At 43.0% G+C, this 24431-nt stretch overlaps 1 protein-coding gene across 5 annotated transcripts in view; it reads left to right on the top strand.

Moving 5' to 3' along the window:
- LOC124795103 overlaps positions 1-24431 on the top strand; it is a 357029-nt gene that overhangs the window by 38659 nt on the left and 293939 nt on the right. For all 5 annotated transcript variants that reach the window (XR_007016643.1, XR_007016644.1, XM_047258949.1 and 2 more), the window contains exon 3: positions 19460-19577. Coding sequence is in view for 3 of the 5 variants with exons in the window: in XM_047258949.1 (XP_047114905.1) it covers positions 19460-19577 (118 nt within the window). In the remaining 2 variants the exon portion in view is untranslated. The remainder of the gene's footprint in view (positions 1-19459; positions 19578-24431) is intronic.

A 24431-nucleotide genomic window follows, 5' to 3' on the forward strand; every position in this document is an offset into this window, starting at 1 on the left:
ATGACTCCAGACACACTAATCAAGGTGTAGGAGGAATTCACGTATTTACTCGAATTGTTCCATGTGACTAATGGCGCTCACATTGACCACTTGTAATAAAAACTATTTGAGTTGTTCTTTCATTTGATATATTATTTAAAATTGTAAGTTGACTATAATAAATGTTACTAATCCTTAAAAACCCAGATATTCATTTTGAAACACCCTGCATTTTCTTTTTCATCAAGACTTTTTATACTACATGGAGGCTTAGTATCCTCGAGCAACTACACGAATGGGACTTCTAAGGATGTCTTCCCACCTTTATATTGTCCTTATGGCTGGAAATTTAATTTTGTTGCAGAATAGTTGGCCCATTCATGTTCAGTCCAGTGATCAACCAGCTGCATTTAACTGCTATATTGTTTTACAATTAAGTGCCAAAAAAACTGGTATAGGCATGCGTATTCAAATATAGAGATACGTAAACAGGCAGAATACAGTGCTGTGATCGGCAATGCCTATATAAGACAACAAATGACTGACACAGTTGTTAGATCAGTTACTGTTGGTACAATGGCAGGTTTTCAAGATTTAAGTGAGTTTGAACATGATGTTATAGTCAGCACACAAGCAATGGACACAGCATCTCTGAGGTAGTGATTAAATGGGGATTTTCCCATATGACAATTTCATGAGTGTATCATGTATATCAGGAATCTGCTAAAACATCAAATCTCCGACATTGCTGCGGCCGGAAAAACATCCTACAAGAACAGGACCAATGACGATTGAAGAGAACCGTTCAACGTTACGGAAGTACTCTGAGCTCACTTATTTGTTTCATAGTTTAATTCTTAATTTCTTTGTGTGTTTTTGGGTACTTGCATAGTTTAATTCATAAATTTTGGGCATATTATAGTATTTGAGAGTTGTAGCATCGCGTTTTCGTACCTGAATAGTGTAAATTCGCCTAGTCGTCAGTCATCTGTTTTTGTTTTGAATGGCCAGTGTCGGTTGGTCACAGCCAGTGAGCTCCCTGCCGCCGATGGATAAGCAGCAGCCAGCAGCAAGTCGTACTCTGAGCTCACTTTATTTGTTTCATAGTTTAATTCTTAATTTCTTTCCACGTTTTTGGGTACTTACATAGTTTAAATCATAAATTTTGGGCGTATTATAGTATTTGAGAGTTGTAGCATCGCGTATAGTGTAAATTCGCGTAGTCATCGGTCATCTGTTTGTTTTGAACAGCTTGTGAGATAAAAGAGAGGAAAAAAATTGTTAGGGATGGATAGGGAACTGCGCCTGTTGTGTACGGATTCAGAGAAATTGGCCTCCGTCCATAAACAGCTGGAAGCTGTGTTGGCCGTGGTCGACAGGCTCCAGGCTGTTGCCCTCGGCCGCGGTGACATTAGGACACCCAAGGCAATCACTTTGGCGCCTCTGGAACCTGTAGCATCGCCTGGGATCTTTGATGCCACTGCGTCCTCAGATTCGGACGGCCCTTCCGGTCGACACTTGCCTGACGGTGATTGGCGAACCGTGGTGGGGTCACGAATCCCTGGGTGGAAGGCGAAAGTTGGCCGCAAGGCTGTACCCTTACGCCTCCATAACAGGTTTGAGGTGCTGCCCACTGCTGAAAGTACTTCTGAGCCAGCAAGGGCAGCCTTGCCTGTTGCGGCAGTGGCCTTTTTTCCTGAGAGGCCCAGACAAGCTCAGATGGTGGGATTGCTTGTCATTGGGAGCTCCAATGTTAGGCGGGTGATGGAGTCACTTAGGGATATGGCAGCTAAGGATGGGAAGAAAGCCAATGTGCACTCCATGTGCATACCAGAGGGAGTGATCCAAGATGTGGGAAGGGTCCTTCCGGATGCCATGAAGGGTACAGAGTGTAGCCAACTGCAGGTGGTGGCTCATGTCCGCACTAATGATGTGTGTCGCTATGGATCGGAAGAGATTCTCTCTGGTTTCCGGCGGCTGTCTGAATTGTTGAAGACTGCCAGTCTTGATAGCGAGATGAAGGCAGTGCTCACCACCTGCAGCATCGTCGACAGGACTGATTGCGGACCTTTGGTACAGAGCCAAGTGGAGGGTCTGAATCAGAGGCTCAGACGTTTCTGCGACCGTGTAGGCTGCAGATTCCTCGACTTGCACCATAGGGTGGTAGGGTTTCGGGTTCCACTAAATAGGTCAGGTGTCCACTACACACAGGAGGCGGCTACACAGGTAGCAGGGGCTGTGTGGCGTGGACTGGGTGATTTTTTAGGTTAGACAGTCTTGGGAAAGATCAAACAGGGATCCAGTCTCAAAGGGTATAGGGCAAAGAAACGACAAGAATCGACCAAGCAACAGTTGGTATTGTCGTAGCTGTGTTGGAAAAGTACCAGAGCTTCAAGCGCTGATAGAAAGCACTGAAGCTGAAATCGTTACAGGAACAGAAAACTGGCTAAAGCCGGAGATAAATTCTGCTGAAAATTTTACAGAGGTGCAAACTGTGTTCAGGAAGGATAGATTAAATAAAGTAGGTGGTGGTGTGTTTGTGTCTGTTGGTAGTAGTTTATCTTGTAATGAAATTGAAATAGATAGTTCCTGCGAATTACTATGGGTAGAGGTTATACTCAACAGCCATACCAAAATAATAATTGGCTCCTTCTGCCGACCCCCCCCCCCCCCCCCCCAACTCAGATGATATAATAGTTCATTACAAATAAGTACCCCACTCATACAGTTATAATTGGCGGAGACTTCAGTGTACCCTCGATTTGTTGCCGAAAATACATGTTCAAAGCCGGTGGTAGACAGAAAACATCTTCCGAAATTGTACTAAATGCTTTCTCTGAGAATTACTTTGAACAATTAGTTCATGAGCCCACACGAATTGTAAATGGTTGCGAAAAAACACTTGACCTCTTAGCCACAAATAATCCTGATCTAATAGAGCGTCACAGTAGTTAGTGAACACGAGGTCATTGTAGTGAGGCTCAAAACCATATCAACCAAAACTACTAAAAATAAACGCAAAATATATCTATTTAAAACAGCAGATAAAAATTCGCTTGGTGCCTTCCTAAGAGAGAGTCTCCATTCCTTCTAAGCTAATTATGTAAGTATAGACCAGATACGGATCAAATTCAAAGATGCAGTATCGACAGCAACAGATAGATTCATACCGCATAAGTTAATAAGAGACGGGACTGATCCACCAAGGTACACAAAACACGTCAGAACACTGTTGCAGAAGCAACGAAAAAAGCATGCCAAATTCAGAAGAACGCAAAATCCACAAGACTGGCTAAGTTTCACGGAAGCTCAAAATTTAGTGTGAACGTCAATGCGAGATGCTTTTAATAGTTTCCACAGTGTAATATTGCCTCAAAATATGGTAGAAAACCCAGAGAGATTCTGGTCGTATGTGAAGTACACCAGTGGCTAAAAACAGTCAATACAGTCACTGCGCAATAGCAATGGAAATGTTACCAATGATGGTGCCACTAAAGCGGAGTTACGAAATACAGTTTTCCATAATTCCTTCATGAAAGAAGACAAATTAGATATTCCAGAATTCGAAACTAGAACAGCTGTTAGCACGAGTGCCATAAAAGTAGATATCTTAGGTGTTGCGAAGCAACTCAAATCACGTAAGAAAAGCAAATCTTCCAGTCCAGATGGTATACCAATCAGGTTCCTCTCAGAGTATGCAGACACAATAGCACCTTTCTTAGCAATCGTATACAACCACTAACTTGACGAAAGGTCTGTTCCTAAAAACTGGAAAGTAGCACAGGTCACACCAATATTCAAGAAGGGAAATAGGAGTAACCCATTGAATTACAGACCCATATCACTGACCTCAATTTGCAGTAGGATTTTGGAGCATATACTGTACTCGAACATTATGAATCACCTTGGAGAAAATGACTTATTGATACATAACCAACACTGATTCAAAAAATATCGTTCTTGTGCAACACAGCTAGCTCTTTATTCCCATGAAGTGCTGTTGACAAGGGATCTCAGATCGATTCCATATTCCTAGATTTCCAGAAGACTTTTAATACCGTTTCTCACAAGCGACTATTAATCAAATTGCGTGCATATGGAGTATCATCTCAGTTGTGTGACTTGATTCGTGATTTCCTCTCAGAGAGGTCACAGTTCATAGTGATTGACGGTAGATCATCGAGTAGAACAGAAGTGATATCTGGCGTTCCGCATGGTAGTGTCATAGGCCATCTGCTGTTCCTGATTTACATAAATGATCTAGGTGATAATCTGAGCAGCCCCCTTAGATTTGCAGATGACGCTGTAGTTTACCGTCTAGTAAAATCATCAGACGATCAATTCCAATTGCAAAATGATCTAGAGAGAATTTCTGTATGGTACAAAAAGTGGCAATTAGCACTAAACAAAGAAAAGTGCAAGGTCATCCACATGGGTACTAAAAGAAATCCGATAAATTTTGGGTATACGATAAATCGCGCAAATCTAAGGGCTGTCAATTCGACTAAATACCTAGGAATTACAATTATGATCAACTTAAATTGGGAAGATCACATAGATAATATTGTGAGGAAGGTAAAACAAAGACTGCGCTTTGTTGGCAGAACACTTAGAAGATGTGACAAATCCACTAAAGAGACAGCCTACATTAAACTTGTCCATCCTCTGCTGGAATATTGCTGTGTGGTATGGGATCCTTACCAGGTAGGATTGGCGGAGGACATGGAAAAAGTGCAAAGAAGGGCAGCTCGTTTCGTGTCATTGCGCAGTAGAGGTGAGTGTGTCACTGATATGATACGTGAGTTGGGGTGGCAGTCACTGAAACAAGGGCGGTTTTCTTTGCGGCAAGATGTATTTACAAAATTTCAATCACCAGCTTTCTCTTCCGAATGCCTAAATATTTTGTTGACACCCACCTATGTAGGGAGAAGTGATCATCATAATAAAATAAGAGAAATCAGAGCCCGAATGGAAAGATTTAGGTGTTCTTTTTTCCCATGTGCCATTCGAGAGTGGAATGGTAGAGAATTAGTACGAAAATGGTTTGATGAACCCTCTGCCAGGCACTTAAGTGTGAATGGCAGTGTAACTATGTAAATGTAGATGTAGTACAACCCTTCCGCAAATTGCTGCAGATTGCAATGCTTGGCCATCAGCAACTGTCAGAATGCGAACCATTCAATGAAATATCATAGATATGGGCTTTTGGAGCTGAGGGCCCACTCTTGTACCCTTTATGGCTGCATGATGCAAAGCTTTACACCTCAACTGGGCCCGTCAACACCGAGATTGGACTGTTGATGACTGGAAACATGTTGCCTGGTCAGACAAGTCTCGTTTCAAATTGTATCGAGCAGATGGACACATATTAGTATGGAGACGACCTCATGAATCCATGGAATCTACAGGGAAATGTTCAAGCTGGTGGAAACTCTGTAATGGTGTGGGGCATGTACAGTTGGAGTGATATAGGAACCCTGATACGTCTAGATATGACTCTGACAGGTGATACATATGTAAGCATCTTGTCTGGTCACCTGTATCCATTCATGTCCATTGTGCATTTCGACGAACTTGGGCAGTTCCAGCAGGACAGTGCGACACCCCACACATTCAGAATTGCTACAGACAGGCTTCAGGAACACTCTCATGAGTTTAAACATTCCCGCTGGCCACCAGACTCCCCAGACATGAACATCATTGAGCATTTCAGGGATGCCTAGCGATGTGCTGTTCAGAAGAGATCCATCCCCCTCATACTCTTATGGATTTATGGACAGCCGTGCAGGATTCATGGTGTTAGTTCCCTCCAGCATTGCTTCAGACATTAGTCGAGTCCATGCCATGTCATGTTGCGGAACTTCTGCATGCTTGCGGGGCCCGTACACAATATTAGGCAGGTACCAGGTATACCAGTTTCTTTGGCTCTTCAGTGTAGTTGTCGCTGTTGAATGAAAGTTTTACAACTGACAGCAAACAGTATTTTTTAGTGTGTGTGTGTGTGTGTGTGTGTGTGTGTGTGTGTGTGTGTGTGTGTGTGTGTGTGTGTCATAATGATTGCAGGTGGTACTTTTTATGCTTTTCATCTTAGTACAGAATATTATATAGCTGCCATCAAACCAACCAGATGCAGAATTGTGGGAATATTTCTTTATTGTTGGGTTTTCAACTATCATCTATTGTACAACGTATGAACTAGCCATCTGGTGTGCTACTTTTCTTAGCAATCATTTGATAGGTCCTTGGTGTAGGCAGAAAACTACATAAATGAGATAGTGAACAGATCCAAATTTTTGAGCAACTTGACTGTTTTGTGGAGATTGTGTACTGTTGGCAGTAACTACCGATGCAGCTGTCTTTCTATCAACATCACTGATGGCAACAAGTTGTCCAAGCTAGCAGGTGACAAATGATTGACAACATTATGTTTAAAGTCTGTTATCACATCAGATTTTCAGAGCCATCCTTAAGATGTTAACGGGCTGCATTGGGTTTCTGAAACATACTCCTCTATGCAGAAAGTAGATTGTATGTCACTGGTAAACCCACTTAATTGCAATGGGAAATGCAGATGGACAATTTTGTTGAGTATGAAGATATCATTCATCATTCACGGAAAAAGGTTTGTCGGTGACTGAGGAGCTTTATTTGGATATCATCTGCTGCCTACAAGTGGTCAGACGAAAAGCTGAAGAAAATTATGGGTTTTTATTGACAGCAAAGTCTTGCCTACTTTCAGAAGTAAATAATATTGCTATGTGGAAATAGCTGCCCTCTTTGCATGATCTTATCCCTGCTGATCCCTACGTGTTTCTGTAGCTGAAATTTCAAGCAATTATTTTCATACATTCTGAGGAAGAGCAAAACCCATCATTGTGTTACGAGGCACTTTGTTTTCCAGGAATGTTGCCATATGGTCTCTGGCCATATGGCAACACTGGCATGATGGGCAACTGACAGAGATTAAGCTGCTTCTGAGAAGATCCAGAAAGCTGTAAATTATTGTGCTAACATTTTCTAAATGTGCATTAATTGCTGTTTTGTTTTGTTTCTCATTGCTAATAGAGCTTCCTAGATATGTAAATCATGCACCTCTCTTGAAGATGAAATTACCTACAGCCAAATATTTATTTTATCTGGATTTCTAATCTAGGATGTGCTGTTTTTCCTTCACTCATATGTAGACAAAATTTCATGTCAATTTTATAATAATTTTGCAATATTTTTGTAAGATTATGGTTTGAGATGTTTATTAGGGCCACATCTACATAAGCAAGTGCGGTGATTTTTAACACCCTTCAGCAGACTACTTACAGAATCTTCTTCCATTAATTTTCTGTCCACTTTCTTTTGATGTGATGATAAATAGAAGAAACGGGATGATGTCATCACATCTCATTGTAGAGTTTAGCATAAACTTCTTGGTTTTTCCTACATGTCTCATTCGTTTCTATAGATTTTTTTTTTTTACTTTTTACACTGTACTAAGTTAACTTGGAGGGGAATTCAGTTTCTTTCATAATGTTTATTGGTACCTGTAAATCTACAGTGTCGTTCACTTCCTTTGAATTCACAAAGAGAATACCAACATTTGGATTAACAATTATGGAAAGGATAGATTGCTCCTCACCATAAAGTGAATGTGTTGAGTTGCAGACAGGCACAATGAAAAGACTAACATGACCTTTATCTCTGACTGCTCAGGCCAGACTGAAACTGAAACACTTTGGATGGGAGCAACAATACCTAGTGGAGTGGGGAAGGGGAAGGAATAGTAGGTTATGGGTGAGGGAAGAGATAGCAATGTTGCCTGCTGGACTGTGCAGGGAATAGAGGTGGCAGACAAGGCTAACTGGTGCAGTGTTGGGAGGGAGGAGGAGGAGAGGGAAAAAGGGAGTGGAAAGGAGAGGAGCAGGAAAGGAAAATGATTGGTGGGTGCATTAGATTAGAGTAGTTCACAATGAGAGTGGGGCCTGAGTTGGGAGGAGGTGATAGGACCAATGGGAGGAAACTGTTGGGTGGAGGTTATGAGGACAGCAGGTTACTGTAGGTCGAGGCCAGGCAATTTCGAGATTTGAGAATGTGTTGTGAGGATAACTCCCATCTGCATGGTTCAGAAAACCTGGTGGTGGAGGTGAGGATCCATATGGCCTGGGTTGTGAAGCAGCCATCAAAATCAATTGTTATGTATAGCTGCATGATGTGCCACATGGTGGTCCATTTTGCTCTTGGCCACAATTTGATAGTGGGCACTCATATTGGTGGGTAGCCGGTTGGTAGTTTCAGTTTCACTCTGGCCTGAGCGGCCAGAGATAGGACCCCCAGTGGGACCGGGGGTGAGAATAGGCCCGAGGTATTCCTGCTTGTAGTAAGAGGCAACTAAAAGGAGTTCCACACGTTTCGGCCTTTATGTGATGGTCCCCTGTAGGGTTTGACCTCCATTCTTCAAAATTTTCCCAAAGAGTGAGCCAATTGGGGAAGGGCACCTTACATGGTGCATCGTGTCCATTGTGCATTGAGATCTTTAGCCCACTTCCTCATCGCCACATTCCAGTCCCACTCATTCTCCATCTGTTGACCGAGGACACCTTCCTGGATGCGTTTTCCACCATCCACCATGCACTATGCAGTGTCACTTTCTGTGCTGATGATGACCATGGACTTCTTTGCACCTGATATCCAGCATGATAGCCCGTCTGTTGTGTTGGGCCACCATGTACCCTGTTGGTTGTAGCCCCCCTGACCACACAGGGATCACTCTGCTGATACCTGTGCCGTTAACTCCCAATGTATGCCAAGGGGTGGGTGCCCATCCCCCTGGGGCATCGGGACTCCCAGCAATGGCCATCCTGCCAGGTGGTCTTTGCTGTGGCTGGGTGGTGCCTGTGGGGAGGGCCCCTGCTCAGAGTGGGTGGCATCAGGGCAGATGACACGCGATGAAGTGTAGTCCATCATCTCTTGCTGGTGGTGAAACACCAGCAGTCTATAAGTGTTCATGAGCTCAATTCAACACACCGAAGTACGACCCCAAATCGTAACCCCTTTCTGACCACACCATGGGAGGAATTTCAGGCTGAGGATGGCAGCGGATCTTATTCGCCCCAGTACCTTGTATGTTCAAGAGCTGATGGGGAATATTTCATGATGATAAAGCCTCAGTTTTTTGTTGAGCATTTAGAGGAAAAGTAAGGGGAGGTGGATGGATTGTCCAAAATGAGATCTGGGTCAGTCTTGATCAAAACAGCATCCTCTGTCCAGTCACGGACGTTACTCACTGGGGGATGTTTCTGTAACCATCTCGCCCCATAAGAGCTTAAGTATGGTCCAGGGTATCATATTTCACAGGGATCTTCATTCGCGGTCTGACAATGAGCTGCGCGCCGATGTAGAGCAGCAAGGTGTACATTTTGTCTGGCGTGTCCACTGGGGTCTGAGGGATAATCAGGTTCCCACCGGTGCCTTCATCTTGGCCTTCGAGGGTGATACATTGCCTGAGAAAGTCAGGGTGATGGTCTACTGCTGTGATGTGAAGCCCTATATCCCTCCCCCAATGCGGTGCTTTAAGTGCTGGAATTTCGGCCATATGTCTTCCCGCTGTATTTGAGATTGTGGAAGCCCATCACATCCCAATACTCCATGTGTCCTGCCTCCCATCTGTGTCAACTGTGGAGAGCACCATTCGCCTTGCTTGCCAGACTGCAGGATTCTCCAGAAAGAAAGGAAAATCGTGGAGTACAAGGCCCTGGACAGACTGACCTACACTAAGAGAAAATTTGAATGCCTGCATCCTATACGTACGACATCATCTTATTCCGCCGCTACAACAGTTCTGGCACCATCAGCTCCGCCAATCCCAGTCACCTCTCAGAGCCAGAAGACTACACTTGCCAGCTTTGATGGTGGGGGGTATTTCCCCCTCTGTTGCTCCCGCACTGCCTACTTTGGGAGCAACACCCCTCCAACCATCAGGGACGTGCGTCCCCACTTCTAAGCCGGAGAAGTGTAAGTCTTCTTCATCTTCTTTTTCTATGAAAGGGTCCCTTGGGTCAATCCCTTCCCAGGTTTCTGCTTGTGGGAAAGGTGACACCCACCAGTGGCTGAAGAGCTCAAAAGCAGCTGGTCTTAGGGCTTCACGCTCATCCTCAGTCCCGGAGACTGTGCCAGTGAAGTCCTCCCGGCCAGGGAAACCCAAGGAGCAGCGAGAGAAATCCAAAAAGAAGTCCCCTAAGACCAAGGAAATTGCGATGGCACCCACACCACCACTACCTACAAGCTCTGCGTCTGAGGGTGGGGGTGGAGATTCTGGCATCCACTGAGGACCCAGATGTTGCCAGACCCTCAGACACAATGGATATAGATTGCTCAGGCAAAAAGTCAGTGGCAGCAGGTGACCCTGAGGTGTAAACTGCCTCATTGAATATTCCATGCCTTTCCAGTCTCACGATGACGTCACCCTCCAGTAGAGTTGCAGCAGTTTTTTTCCACCGCCTGGCTGAGCTACGATAACTGTTAGGCTTTACACCTGCTATCTGCATTGCCCTCCAGGAAACCTGGTTCCCGGTAATGCGGACCCCTGCCCATCGCAGATAGTGTTTATGTCCTAATCTCAGTATGTAGTGACACTGTGCCCCTTCAAACCCCTATTGAATCTGTGGCTGTCAGGATAAGGACGACACAGGAAATAACTGTCTGCAGTGTATATCTTTCTGCAGATGGTGCAATACCCCTTAATGTATTAGCTGCACTGATTGACCAACTCCCTAAACCTTTCCTACTTAGGGAGATTTGGCACCATGCTTACTGGCTGAGGCAGAGATGTCAAACTTTACTGTCTCAGTTCGACCTCTGCCTCTTAAATACTGGGGCCGCCACACATTTCAGTGTGGCTCATGGTAGTTACTCAGCCATTGATTTATCAATTTGCAACCCAGGACTTCTCCCACCTATTCACTGGAGAGCACATGACGACCTGTATGGTAGTGACCATTTCCCCATCTTCCTGTCACTGCTCCTCCGTCAGGCCTATGGACGCCTGCCCAGATGGGCTTTAAACAAGGCGGACTGGGAAACTTTCACCTCTGCTGTCACTGTTGAATCTCCCCCACACAGTAACATCGATGTCATGGTTGAGCAGGTGACTACAACAATTGTTTCTGTGGCAGAAAATGCGATCACATGCTCTTTAGGGTGCCCCTGGCATAAGGCAGTCCCTTGGTGGTTGCTGGAAGTTGCTGAAGCAATTAAGGAGTGTTGATGAGCTCTACAGCAGCATGAGCAGCTCCCTTCCCTGTAGCACCTCATAGCCTTTAAACGGCTCCTTGCCTGCATTCGCCAACTTAGCATACGACAGAAGCAGGAGTGTTGGGAGAGGTATGTCTCGACCATTGGAAGCCATACGTCACCTTCCAAAGTCTGGTCAAAGATCAAACATCTTTTCAGGTACCAGACCACAACCAATGTTCCTGGTGTTACCATAAATTGTGTGCTATCTACTGATGCAAATGCTATTGCTAAGCACGTTGCTCGAGCCTCTGTGTCGGAGAAGTACCCCTCCAACCTTTCGCACTCTCCAAAGGCGGCTGGAAGGGAAAGTCCTCTCATTCATTACACGTCAAAGTGCTTCTTATAACGCCCCATTTACAGAGTGGGAGCTTCTCGGTTCCCTTGCACATTGCCCCAACGCAGCTCCTGGACCTGATCGGATCCACAGCCAGATGATTAAACATCTCTCATCTAACTAAAAGCGACATCTTCTCATCATCTTCAACCGGATCTAGTTCGATGGCGTCTTTCCATCGCAATGGTGGGAGAGCACCACTATTCCAGTGCTCAAATCTGGTAAAAACCCGCTTGATGTGGATAGCTATCAGCCTCGCCATCGTTCTTTGTAAGCTGCTGGAATGTATGATGTGTCGCTGGTTGGGTTGGATACTGAAGTCACGTGGCCTACTGGCTCAATGTCAAGGCGACTTCTGCCAGGGTCGCTCTACCACTGATAATCTTGGTCCCTCGAGTCTGCCATCCGAACAGCCTTTTCCAGATGCCAACACCTGGTAACTGTCCTTTTTTACTTACGTAAAGCATACGACATGACCTGGCAACATCATATCCTTGCCACATTGTATGAGTGGGGTCTCCGGGACCCGCTCCCGATTTTTATCCAAAAATTTCCTGTCGCTCCATACTTTCTGTGTGCAAGTTGGTGCCTCCCATAGTTCTATCCATATCCAGGAGAATATGGTCCTGCATGGCTCTGTATTGAGTGTCTCTATTTATAGTGGCCATTAACAGTCTAGTAGCAGCAGTCAGGCCCTCTGTCTCACCTTCTCTGTATGCAGACGAATTCTGAATTTCGTACTGCTGCTGCAGTACTGGTGTTGCTGATCAGCACCTACAGGGAGCCATCCACAGGGCGCAGTCATGGGCTCTAGCCCACGGTTTCCAGTTTTCAGCCGCAAAGTCGTGTGCCATGCACTTCTGTCAGCGCCGTACCGTTCATCTGTACCCAGAACCTTACCTTCATGATGATCCACTCACTGTAGTGGAGACATATAAATCTTAGGAGTGGTTTTTGATGCTCGATTGACGTGGCTTCCTGATCTTCATCAGCTTAAGTGCAAGTGCTGGCAGCACCTCAATGCCCTCCGTTGCCTGAGCAACACCAATTGGGGTGCAGATTGCTCTATGCTGCTGCAGCTCTACAGAGCCCTTGTCCAATCCCAAATTGACTATGGGAGTGTGATTTATGGTTCGGCAGTGCCCTCAGCAATGCATTTACTCGACCCTGTGCACCATTGCAGGGTTCGACTAGCGACAGGAGCTTTTAGGATGAGTCCGGTGACCAGCGTACTGGTGGAGGCTGAGGTCCCTCAATTGCAGGTCAGACATGCACAACTGCTCACTAGTTACACTGCACACATTCGTAGTTCTCTTGAGCATCCGAATTACCGTTTCCTTTTCCCGCCCATGATGGTCCATATCCTGCATCGGCAGCCCAGGTCAGGGCTAACAATTGCGGTTCGTGTGCGGTCCCTTCTTTCCGAACTGGAGTCCTTCCCTTTACCACCTCTACTTACTGTCCATTCACGTACGCCTCCATGGTGTACGCCTCGGCCGCAGCTTTGTCTGGACCTTTTGCATGCCCGTAAGGACTGCATTAACCCTGCCACTCTCCTCTGTCATGTCCTTTCGATTCTTGATGTGTTCCGGGGCTCTGATGTGGTTTACACCGACGGCTCAATGGCTGATGGCTACGTAGGCTTTGCTTATGTTCATAGAGGACATATTGAACACCACTCCTCACCAGATGCCTGCAGTGTGTCACTGCAGAGATGGCAGCCATATCTCGTGCTCTTGAGCACATCCACTCATGCCCTGGTGAGTCATTTCTCCTGTATACTGACTCATTGAGCAGCCTACAAGCTATCGACCAATGGTACCCTTGTCACCCTCTAGTAGTATCCATCCAGAAGTCCATCTATGCCCTGGAACGGTCCCATTGCTCAGTGGTGTTTGTGTGGACGCCAGGTCACATTGGAATCCCAGGCAATGAACTTGTCGATAGGCCTGCCAAACAGGTGATGCGGAAATCGCTTCTGGAGATGGGCATCTCTGAAGCTGACTTGCGTTCTGTCGTATGCTGCAGGGTTTTCAGGCTTTGGGAGAGTGAATGGCATAACAGTATGCACAACAAGCTGCATGTCATTAAGGAGACGACGAATGTGTGGAGGTCTTCCATGCAGTCCTCTCGCAGGGAATCAGTTGTCCTCTGCCGGCTCCACATTGGCCATACAAGGCTAACGCATGGTTACCTACTCCATCGCAAAGACCCACCTCTCTGTTGCTGTGGCTCCCAAATGACAGTTGTCCCCCTCTTGCTGGATTGCCCACTTTTAGCTGCTCTTCGGCGGACTTATAACTGTTCCACCTACCTATCTTCGGTGTTGGGCGACGGTGCCTCAGCAGCAGCTTTAGTTTTAAATCTTATCCGTGATAGTGGTTTTTATACTTCTATGTAGGTTTTAGCGCATGTCCTTTGTCCCTCTGTGCCCTCCATCCTAGTGCTTTTAGGGTGGAAGTTTTAATGTGTTGCAGAATGGCTGGCTTTTCCTTTTTATTTTCATGGTCGGCCAGCCACTATAAATTGCTTTCTTGTTTTACTCTCTTCTGTTTCAAGCGTCTCTCTGTTGTTTCCTTGTCCTCTTTTGTTCCTTCATTCTTGTGGTTTTTCCTTTCTTTCTGTTTTGTGTTATATGTCTTGTCTGTTTTATTCTCACAGTTGCGGCATTTTTTTATTAGGAACAAGGGACTGATGACCTCATAGTTTGGTCCCCCCCCCCCCCTCTTTTAAACCAACCAACCAACCAACCAGATATAGGGTCATGTGTTTGTGAGATGTGTTTCCATGAATGAATTTGTGTGTGTTTCTCTTTCCTGATGAAGTCTTTTGCTGAAAGTTTAATGGGTAACAGTCTACAACTCAATTTGTCATCTTTATGATGGGTAGCAATCTATCCTTTCCATAGTTATTGATATTCCAACCTATACTTCCCATTATTTAACATTTGCACTAAATTTTGTAAGCTTTTTAAAATATTTCTCTTTGGGTAAAGAAAGTGTCTATTATAGATAGCTGCAAAACATGTTGCTGTGAAACTCACACTGGTAGTAAAGTTCTTCTGCCAGTAGTTGCTAATCAGTTTACGAGACACTTTGTAGGTGATAATCTTAAATATGACATTAAATATATTTTCACTGCTTAAAAAAGAAGGGTATATGGTTATTACTCTCCTCGATAGGGACAACAGGAACAAGACCCTTTCCAAAGAAAGTAAAAGATAGCAACCAGGAAAAGTAAAGAGTAAAATTTCCAGGTGCTAAGGAAGGAAGTAAATCAGGTACTGAAAAAATTTTGCTTGATGTCAAATACATCATTCTTTTTGTAGTGTGATCTGTCAGTCTGCAATGTGTTTAACACACAGATTTACATGTTTTCATGTCCAACTATTGTGAATGGATCACATAAATATGTGTTTCTGTTCTCTACGCGCTTTTTGAGACCTCTTGGTCATGCCAGTAACATATATGAACTAGAGGGTTCAGTGCAGTGAGCAAAGTATGAATTTATTTTAATCTTTCATTTCACCACCAACAATCAGTACCAAGAAATAGTAAGTACTGTGGTTGTTGCATTATGTGGTAAGATTTGATATAAAGTGAGATTCTTGCTGAACTGTTTGCAGACATTTGTTCTGATCTTCCAAGTGATTCAGATGATGTTACTGAAGGTGGTAGTGGGAGAAAACAACAGGGATATAATCAGCCAAAGTGAGATAACTGTCAATGTTTAGATGACGAAGCTTCTGATACTGAAAGTCATGTGGAGGACAAGATAATTATTTTAGAAATATTTAAAGGAATTCCAGATGTAAAAGTCCTTCCCAATGAGATCAGAAGTGTTATAAGCACTGTGGAATTATTTCTACTGGATGAATTGTTCAATCAGATATTGACACAGTCAAACTTGTATTACAAACAAAACAAAAACTATTTTACACAATCTCCCAAGTCTCCCCAATTTACGAATGTCACCTGTTGAACTGAAAAGATTTCTAGGCATGATTATCTTGATGGGACACATAAAAAAAGATTATTTGGAGGACTATTGGTCAACAGATCCTGTTATAGAGACACTGATTTTTGACAAGCTAATGAGCAGAAATCGATTTGAGCAGATATGGAAATCATTGCATTTCAAGGACAATTCCTTACAAAACAGTCAGGAAAACAGTGACTACAAAATTGAATCTGTACTAAAGTATCTCCTAAATAAATTTCAGACCGTGTACAGTCCTGAACAGGGCTTTCTCTTGATGAAGCAGTGATACCATGGAGAGGGCGGCTTCATTTCCGGACTTATAATTCTGGAAAACTTTTCTTATATTGTTTGTTTATTCGTTTAGTTTGTGAAATTGTAAGTGGATATATCTCCAATCTAGAAATATACACTGGGGATGGAAGAAAGCTTCAAGACACTATTAACTCTTGACTTTCATTCACCTTGGCATGTGGCACCACATTTATCAAGACAATTATTACAACAATACAGCTATTGCCAAAACACTTATAGAAAGGAAAACAGGAGTTTGTGCTAGACTATGAATCAATAAAGGTCTCCCTCAGTGGCTACAAACAGAAAACAAATCTTTAAAGAAAGATGACATACATTTGGAAGACAAAGTGACTTTTTGCTGCAGGTATGGGAAGATAAAAGAGAGGTGAGAATGATAATAACAGTTCGCAATGTGTCCATAATTGTGACAGCAAAAAAATTGACAAGGGTAAATCATACAGAAACCAAAATGTATTGTGATGTACAATAAATTTATGAAAGGTGTGGTCAGAGCTGATCAATATCTTTTGTGTTGTGGGATAATGCGTGAAACCAATAAATGAACAAAGAAAGTAGTTTAGTTTATAATAAATTGTGCTTCATTTAATGCATACGAAGTGTACAGAAACCTAAATCCAGATGTACACAAAAAATATAAAACGTTTCTAAAAGAAGTTGTAAGAGCCTGGACAAGTGATCAACCAGTTGGTGCAGCAAATTGAAGCAATCTGACCTACAAAATGAGCACCTGCTAAGGATCCACCTGGTTGATTGTCAGGGGACATGAAAGGACATACTATTCTGACTACTGTGGGAAGTGGAAAAAAGAAAGCCGGCCGCTGTGGCCAAGCAGTTCTAGACGCTTCAGTCCGGAACAGCGTGACTGCTACGATCGCAGGCTCGAATCCTGCCTCGGTCATGGATGTGTGTGATGTCCTTAGAGTTAGTTAGGTTTAAGTAGTTCTAAGTTCTAGGGGACTGATGACCTCAGATGTTAATTCCCATAATGCTCAGAGCCATTTTTGAAAAAAGAAATATCCAGCTCGACCTTGTAGAGTTCGCGCAGTGCATCGTAAAATAAGTGAAACAAGATACTACTGCCAATTCTGTGAAGTACCATTGCATAAAGGTGTGTGTTTCCAGAGATATCACACCTTTGAGAATGTTAGAACATTAGACAAACATGTCTGCCAATTTTTGTCGGCAGCAGACAGCGATAAGTGCAGCTACATTCAAATGAGGAAGGCGCACTCATTTTGAATGCATCTTACAGGAACTGCAACAAAAATTATGGTATGGCATCTGGTATGCTATGTATTATTAAACTCTGTTATTTGAAGGGCATCTTATGGCTTTTACATCAGATAAGAATTAATTATTGGCTTTAGTTCTTTAATATCATCTTTATTGTTATTTTGTATATGATGACAAAAGTACGATGTGATATGTACCTAACTGTAAAAGTAAGATACCATGTTCAGTGTTTTAAAATAGTTGTATAATTTTATTGAGTGATCCCTCTATTTCATTGAGTAGCATCAGTGATAAACAACTAGCTTCAAAGGTAGTTATATGTACTTAAATATTTGACATGCATAAACAAGTTTACAGACGGTTGTTGTTCCCTTTGATGACCTTCAATTCGGTAATAAGGGGAACAAATAACACAAGGCACCATATGTTCTACAGTGTTTTTGGGTTCACGGAAGCAAATGGAGATGTTGGTTGTGAATGTTTGCAAAAACAATACATTTTTGCTTCTCACTCACATTTTTCTTATGTGTTATTTTTATCAAGAGAAATTTGGCTAAATGAAAGTTCCAGAACTACAATTGTACATAAAAATAGATTTTTTTTTAGTGCATGGACAACTTAAAACAAAAAATTATGGAAAATATAGATTGCTACTCATTGTAAAGAAGACACATTGAGTTGCTGACAGGTGCAACGAAAAGACTTATGCATTAACCTTCCAGTCAAAGCCTTCATTGGAAGAGAAAAACTCACACACATTCAAACAAGCAAGCAACCTCACACACATGACTCCTCTATCTCTGGCTGCTCAAGTCAGACTGAGACTGAAATGTGTCACACAAGAGCAACAATCCATAGTGGAGTGGAGAAGGGGGAGAGATAGTGGGGTATGGTTGTGGGAAGATCTAACAATGGTGCCTAATAGAGCATGCAGGGACTAGAGGGGACAGGCAAGGCTACCAGGTACAGCATTGAGAGACTGTGAGAGAGGGAGGGAAGGGGAAAGGGGGAGCAGAAAGGAGAGAGCAGAGAAGGGGGACTGATTGATGGTTGCTTTGGCAGAGAGCAGTGCAGAATGAGAGTGAGTTGAGAAGAGGTGATAGGACAGAGGGGGCAGAAACCTTTAGGTGAACGTTGTGGAGACAAGGTTACTGTAGGTTAAGGCCAGGATGATTTTGGTAGTGGGGAATGTGTTGTAAAGATAAATCCCACTTGTGCAGTTCGGAAAATCTGCTGTTGGAAGGGAGGAGATGGCCGGATTGTGAAGAAGCCATTGCAATGAATCCTGATATGTTCAGCTGCATGTTGTACAAGAGAGTGTTCTACTTTGCTCTTGGCCACAGTTTGGCAGTGGGCATTTGTCCTGTCACATAGCTGGTTGGTAGTCATACCGATATAAAAATCTAGGCAATGATTGCAGTAGAGCTGGTACACAACAGGCCTGCTTTCACAGTAGCCTTGCCACCTGTCCGCCAGGATGAATGGCCACTCCAAACTGTGACAAAGACCAAAGTATATCACCCTTTTGCACAACAAGAAGCGGAACACAACATGCTTGATTTCAAGGGCTGCTTCACATTCCGGGCCATATGGATCATACCCTTCACCACCAGCTTTCCTGAACTACATAGATTACAACATATTCTCCGCTCCTGACATCTTCCCTCAACCTACAGTAACCTACCGTCTCCACACCCTCCACCCAACAGTTTCTGGCCCCTTTATTCTATCACCTCCTCCCAGTTCATGTCCCCTCACCCTCATTCTGCACTGCTCTTTGTCAAAGCAACCACCAGTCTTTCCACTTTCTCTGGTCTTCTCCTTTCTGCTCCCCCTTTTCCCCTTCCCTCCCTTCCTCATAGCCTCCTTATGCTGCACCTGGTAGCCTTGTTTGCCCCCTCTAGTCCCTGCATGGTCCGCCAGACGCCAAACACCACTGTTTCCTCTTCCCGCACCCATACCCTATTACTCTATTATCCCTCCCTCTTCCCCGCTCCACTACGGATTGTTGCTCCTGTTCGAAACATTTCAGTTTCGGTCTAGCCTGAGCAATGAGAGAGAGCGGTCATGTATATGAGATTGCTTGCTTGTGCGAATGCATGTGTTGCCTCCCCCCCCCCCCCCCCCGCCCCCCCCCCCCCCCCGCCCCTTTATTTTTTTCCCTGAAGAAAGCTGTGGCCAAAAGCGCTTAATATGTTAGTCTTTTCATAGCACCTGTTTGCAACCTAATGTGTCATCTTTATGGCTAGTAGCACTCTGTCATTTCCATAATTGTTGGTATTCTGATCTGAACTTTCCATTGTTCGATAACTTGTAGATGATGCATTTAAACAGGTGTCATCTTCTACTACTACTATATCAGGAAATGAGCAACTGTTACTGTACCAAGGAGACATACTGAAGCCTCATGCACAGTTCAGAAATATACAAGATCCTAAAAGTGGGTGTAGTGGTAAGTAAATTAATTAATTTCTGTATGCTTCTCTGATAGATAATTATAATAATGATGATGATAATAATAAAAATAATTACTACTTTACTCAACATCGAATGACACAAAGATCGTTTTTCTGAATTTGTTATTTCATAACTTTTTTTATGTTACTACATTTTGCAGCATACTGTGATATGCCAAGGCAGGTTTACACATCAAATGGTTTATATGAGAGACTTGATTTGAGGGTAGAAAAGTTTCAGCTTGGCAACAAAGTCTTTTCTTTGTTATTTATTTTAGATGTGAATGAAATAAAACTGTATTTACAATTATTATATTAAATAATACTAATTACTTATATGAAACCTGTATGAAAATTTCTGTATTCTGTGCAAAACTGAGACACTCGTCTTGTGAGTAGTATGGACTGGCAATCAATACTCTTTTTAGGCTGACTTTAAAATTTACAGAGGGGAGAGATGTGGCTGAGCTGGGCAATTCATTGAGAAGTGTCAGTCGTGGATACAGTATGTTTCTGTAATATAATGCAATTCTGTCACTTATGAGATGAAACTGGTCTTTATTTCTAGTCTGATATTTTGTGTTACATGAATGTGTGGTGTCTATTCTTTCAGATGTGTCTGAAAGAACAGACACCATGCAGAATCCGCAGCTGTTATACATGATTTGTAAATTGAAGGTAGAGAAAGGAAGAAAGGAAAGGAATGGGAGGGGACGACTGTTGTCAGCTGCATCAGGACATTACGCAGAATCAGTGGTGATGAGGGAAAATGTGTACCAGACCGGCATTCGAACCCAGGATCTTCTGCTTTTTTAGGCCAGTGCGTGAACCACTGCGCCATCTGGGACACAGTATTATCGCAACTGTGCAGAGTATCTCGGTACACCTCATGACCGATCCACATTCCCATCGAGTTCCCAGGGACTATGGATAGCTGACACTCGATGGGAATGTGGCTCGGCCGTGACGTGTTCCGAGATAGTCCACGCAGTTGTTGCAATATTGTTGTGCCCCGGATGGTACAGTGGTTAATGCACCTGCCTAGTAAGCAGGAGAGCCCGGGTTCAAATCCCAATCCAGTTCACATTTTCAGTTGTCACTACTGATTCCATGTAATGTCCAGATGCAGCTGACAGCAGTTCCATTTTTCCCGTCTCGACCTTTACTTTACACATAATGATATTTTGGAGGTAAGAGTTTACACTTTGTGTTCAGGCCAACGTGATTGATTTAAAAATATAAATGTGCAAGCTTTAGGAAATAATGTGACAGGAGTCTCTTGATTATGTACCACAAGTTATTCTAATACCCTTTTTCCACAAATTTAAAAATGTGTAAAGGTGTGGCATCCCATACTACTGTTCCATAGTTCATTCTGGTAGACACCACTGCATGATAATCAGTCCGTAATACAAGGGTATCATTGCAGTAGTTTCTAAGAGTATTTATCACTAATATATTTTTATCCAGTTTGCTTGGCAAGAGTGAATCCCAGTGAAGTTATCTCGTATTGTTATTTGCAGGAGTTTTATCTAGTTTTCTTTGAGAGCAATAATAGTTTCAATGCAGAATTGCATTTCAGAATCTGTCTGTATGTTGTTGTTGTTGTTGTTGTTGTTGTGGTCTTCAGTCCTGAGACTGGTTTGATGCAGTTCTCCATGCTACTCTATCCTGTGCAAGCTTCTTCATCTCCCAGTACCTACTGCAACCTACATCCTTCTGAATCTGCTTAGTGTATTCATCTCTTGGTCTCCCCCTACGATTTTTACCCTCCACACTGCCCTCCAATACTAAATTGGTGATCCCTTGATGCCTCAGAACATGTCCTACCAACCGATCCCTTCTTCTGGTCAAGTTGTGCCACAAACTTCTCTTCTCCCCAATCCTATTCAATACTTCCTCATTAGTTATGTGATCTACCCATCTAATCTTCAGCATTCTTCTGTAGCACCACATTTTGAAAGCTTCTATTCTCTTCTTGTCCAAACTATTTACCGTCCATGTTTCACTTCCATACATGGCTACACTCCATACAAATACTTTCAGAAATGACTTCCTGACACTTAAATCTATACTCGATGTTAACAAATTCCTCTTCTTCAGAAACGCTTTCCTTGCCATTGCCAGTCTACATTTTATATCCTCTCTACTTCGACCATCATCAGTTATTTTGTTCCCCAAATAGCAAAACTCATTTACTACTTTAAGTGTCTCATTTCTTAATCTAATTCCCTCAGCATCACCCGACTTAATTCGACTACATTCCATTATCCTCGTTTTGCTTTTGTTGATGTTCATCTTATATCCTCCTTTCAAGACACTGTCCATTCCGTTCAACTGCTCTTCCAGGTCCTTTGCTGTCTCTGACAGAATTACAATGTCATCGGCAAACCTCAAGGTTTTTATTTCTTCTCCATGGATTTTAATACCTACTCCGAATTTTTCTTTTGTTTCCTTTACTGCTTGCTCAATATACAGATTGTCTGTATGTGTGCTGAGTTAAATCCATTACTGCTGTTTTCTTGCTGCTGGTGCTGAGGCGACTTTCATTGCAATAATGAACTATTTTATTTACACCTAAATCTACATCTACATGATTACTCTGCAATTCACATTTAAGTGCTTGGCAGATGGTTCATTGAACCACAATCATACCATTCCACTCCCGAACAGCACGGGAAAAACGAACACCTAAACCTTTCTGTTCGAGCTCTGATTTCTCTTATTTTATTTTGATGATCATTCCTACCTATGTAGGTTGCGCTCAACAAAATATTTTCGCATTCGGAAGAGAAAGTTGGTGACTGAAATTTCGTAAATAGATCTCACCGCGACGAAAAACGTCTTTGCTTTAATGACTTCCATCCCAACTCGCATATCATATCTGCCACACTCTCTCCCCTGTTACGTGCTAATACAAAACGAGCTGCCCTTTTTTGCACCCTTTCGATGTCCTCTGTCAATCCCACCTGGTAAGGATCCCACACCGCACAGCAATATTCTAACAGAGGACGAACAAGTGTAGTGTAAGCTGTCTCTTTAGTGGACTTGTTGCATCTTTTAAGTGTCCTGCCAATGAAACGCAACCTTTGGCTCGCCTTCCCCACAATATTATCTATGTGGTCTTTCCAACTGAAGTTGTTCGTAATTTTAACACCCAGGTACTTAGTTGAATTGACAGCCTTGAGAATTGTACTATTTATCGAATAATTGAATTCCAACAGATTTCTTTTGGAACTCATGTGGATCACCTCACACTTTTCGTTATGTAGCGTCAACTGCCACCTGCCACACCATACAGCAATCTTTTCTAAATCGCTTTGCAACTGATACTGGTCTTCGGATGACCTTACTAGATGGTAAATTACAGCATCATCTGTGAACAACCTAAGAGAACTGCTCAGATTGTCACCCAGGTCATTTATATAGATCAGGAACAGCAGAGGTCCCAGGACGCTTCCCTGGGGAACACCTGATATCACTTCAGTTTTACTCAATGATTTGCCATCTATTACTATGAACTGCGACCATCCTGTGAGGAAATCACGAATCCAGTCGCACGACTGAGACGATACCCCATAAGCCCGCAGCTTGATTAGAAGTCACTTGTGAGGAATGGTGTCAAAAGCTTTCCGGAAATCTAGAAATACGGAATCAACTTGAGATCCCCTGTCGATAGCGGCCATTACTTTGTGCGAATAAAGAGCTAGCAGTGTTGCACAAGAACGATGTTTTCTGAAACCATGCTGATTACGTATCAATAGATCGTTCCCTTCGAGGTGATTCATAATGTTTGAATACAGTATATGCTCCAGAACCCTACTGCAAACCGACATCAATGATATAGGTCTGTAGTTCGATGGATTGCTCCTACTACCCTTCTTAAACACTGGTGCGACCTGCGCAATTTTCCAATCTGTAGGTACAGATCTATCGGTGAGCGGCCAGTTGTATATGATTGCTAATTATGGAGCTATTGTATCAGTGTAATCTGAAAGGAACCTAATCGGTATACAATCTGGACCTGAAGACTTGCCCGTGTCAAGCGATTTGAGTTGCTTCGCAACCCCTGAGATATCTACTTCTAAGAAACTCATGCTAGCAGCTGTTCGTGTTTGAAATTCTGGAATATTCCATTCGTCTTCCCTGGTGAAGGAATTTCGGAAAACTGCGTTCAATAACTCCACTTTAGCGGCACAGTTGTCGGTAACAGTACCATCGGCACTGCTCAGCGAAGGTATTGACTGCGTCTTGCCGCTTGTGCACTTTACATACGACCAGAATTTTTTTCGGATTTTCTACCAAATTTCGAGACAGTGTTTCATTGTGGAACCTATTAAAGGCATCTAGCATTGAATAATACTGTTGCACAATATTTCTAATTTGTTGTAATCTGTATGCTTGCACACAATAGATTTATTATTAGCATACAGAATTTCCATTAAATTTCGGGAGCAGTATTTTGTGCCATTTATGTAGATCAAGAAAAGGAATCCCGGTGCGAAGCTATGTGATAAGCCATTTTTCATATCACCAATAATGCTAGACACGTGTGCCATTTCCAGTTTTTAATAGTACATAATGCCTTTTCTTAGGTAAGATTTTATCAGTTCATGAACAATGTGTCTGATGCCTATGTTCCTTCATTTCTCTAAGATTGCTGTTATAATGACACAGTCAAATGCCTTTTCAAGATTAAGGAAAATGCCATTGACATATTCCTTGTTATTTATAGCAATTATTACTTCATCAATAATCAGTGTGGCAGTTACCACAGTTGACTTGTTTTTGATAAAGCTCCTTTGATTTTCAAAGATTAGATTATGTTTGTTTAAAATGTGATAATAAAA

The sequence above is a fragment of the Schistocerca piceifrons genome, chromosome 4 (genome assembly GCF_021461385.2).
Source record: "Schistocerca piceifrons isolate TAMUIC-IGC-003096 chromosome 4, iqSchPice1.1, whole genome shotgun sequence".
NCBI classification, from domain to species: Eukaryota; Metazoa; Arthropoda; class Insecta; order Orthoptera; family Acrididae; genus Schistocerca; species Schistocerca piceifrons.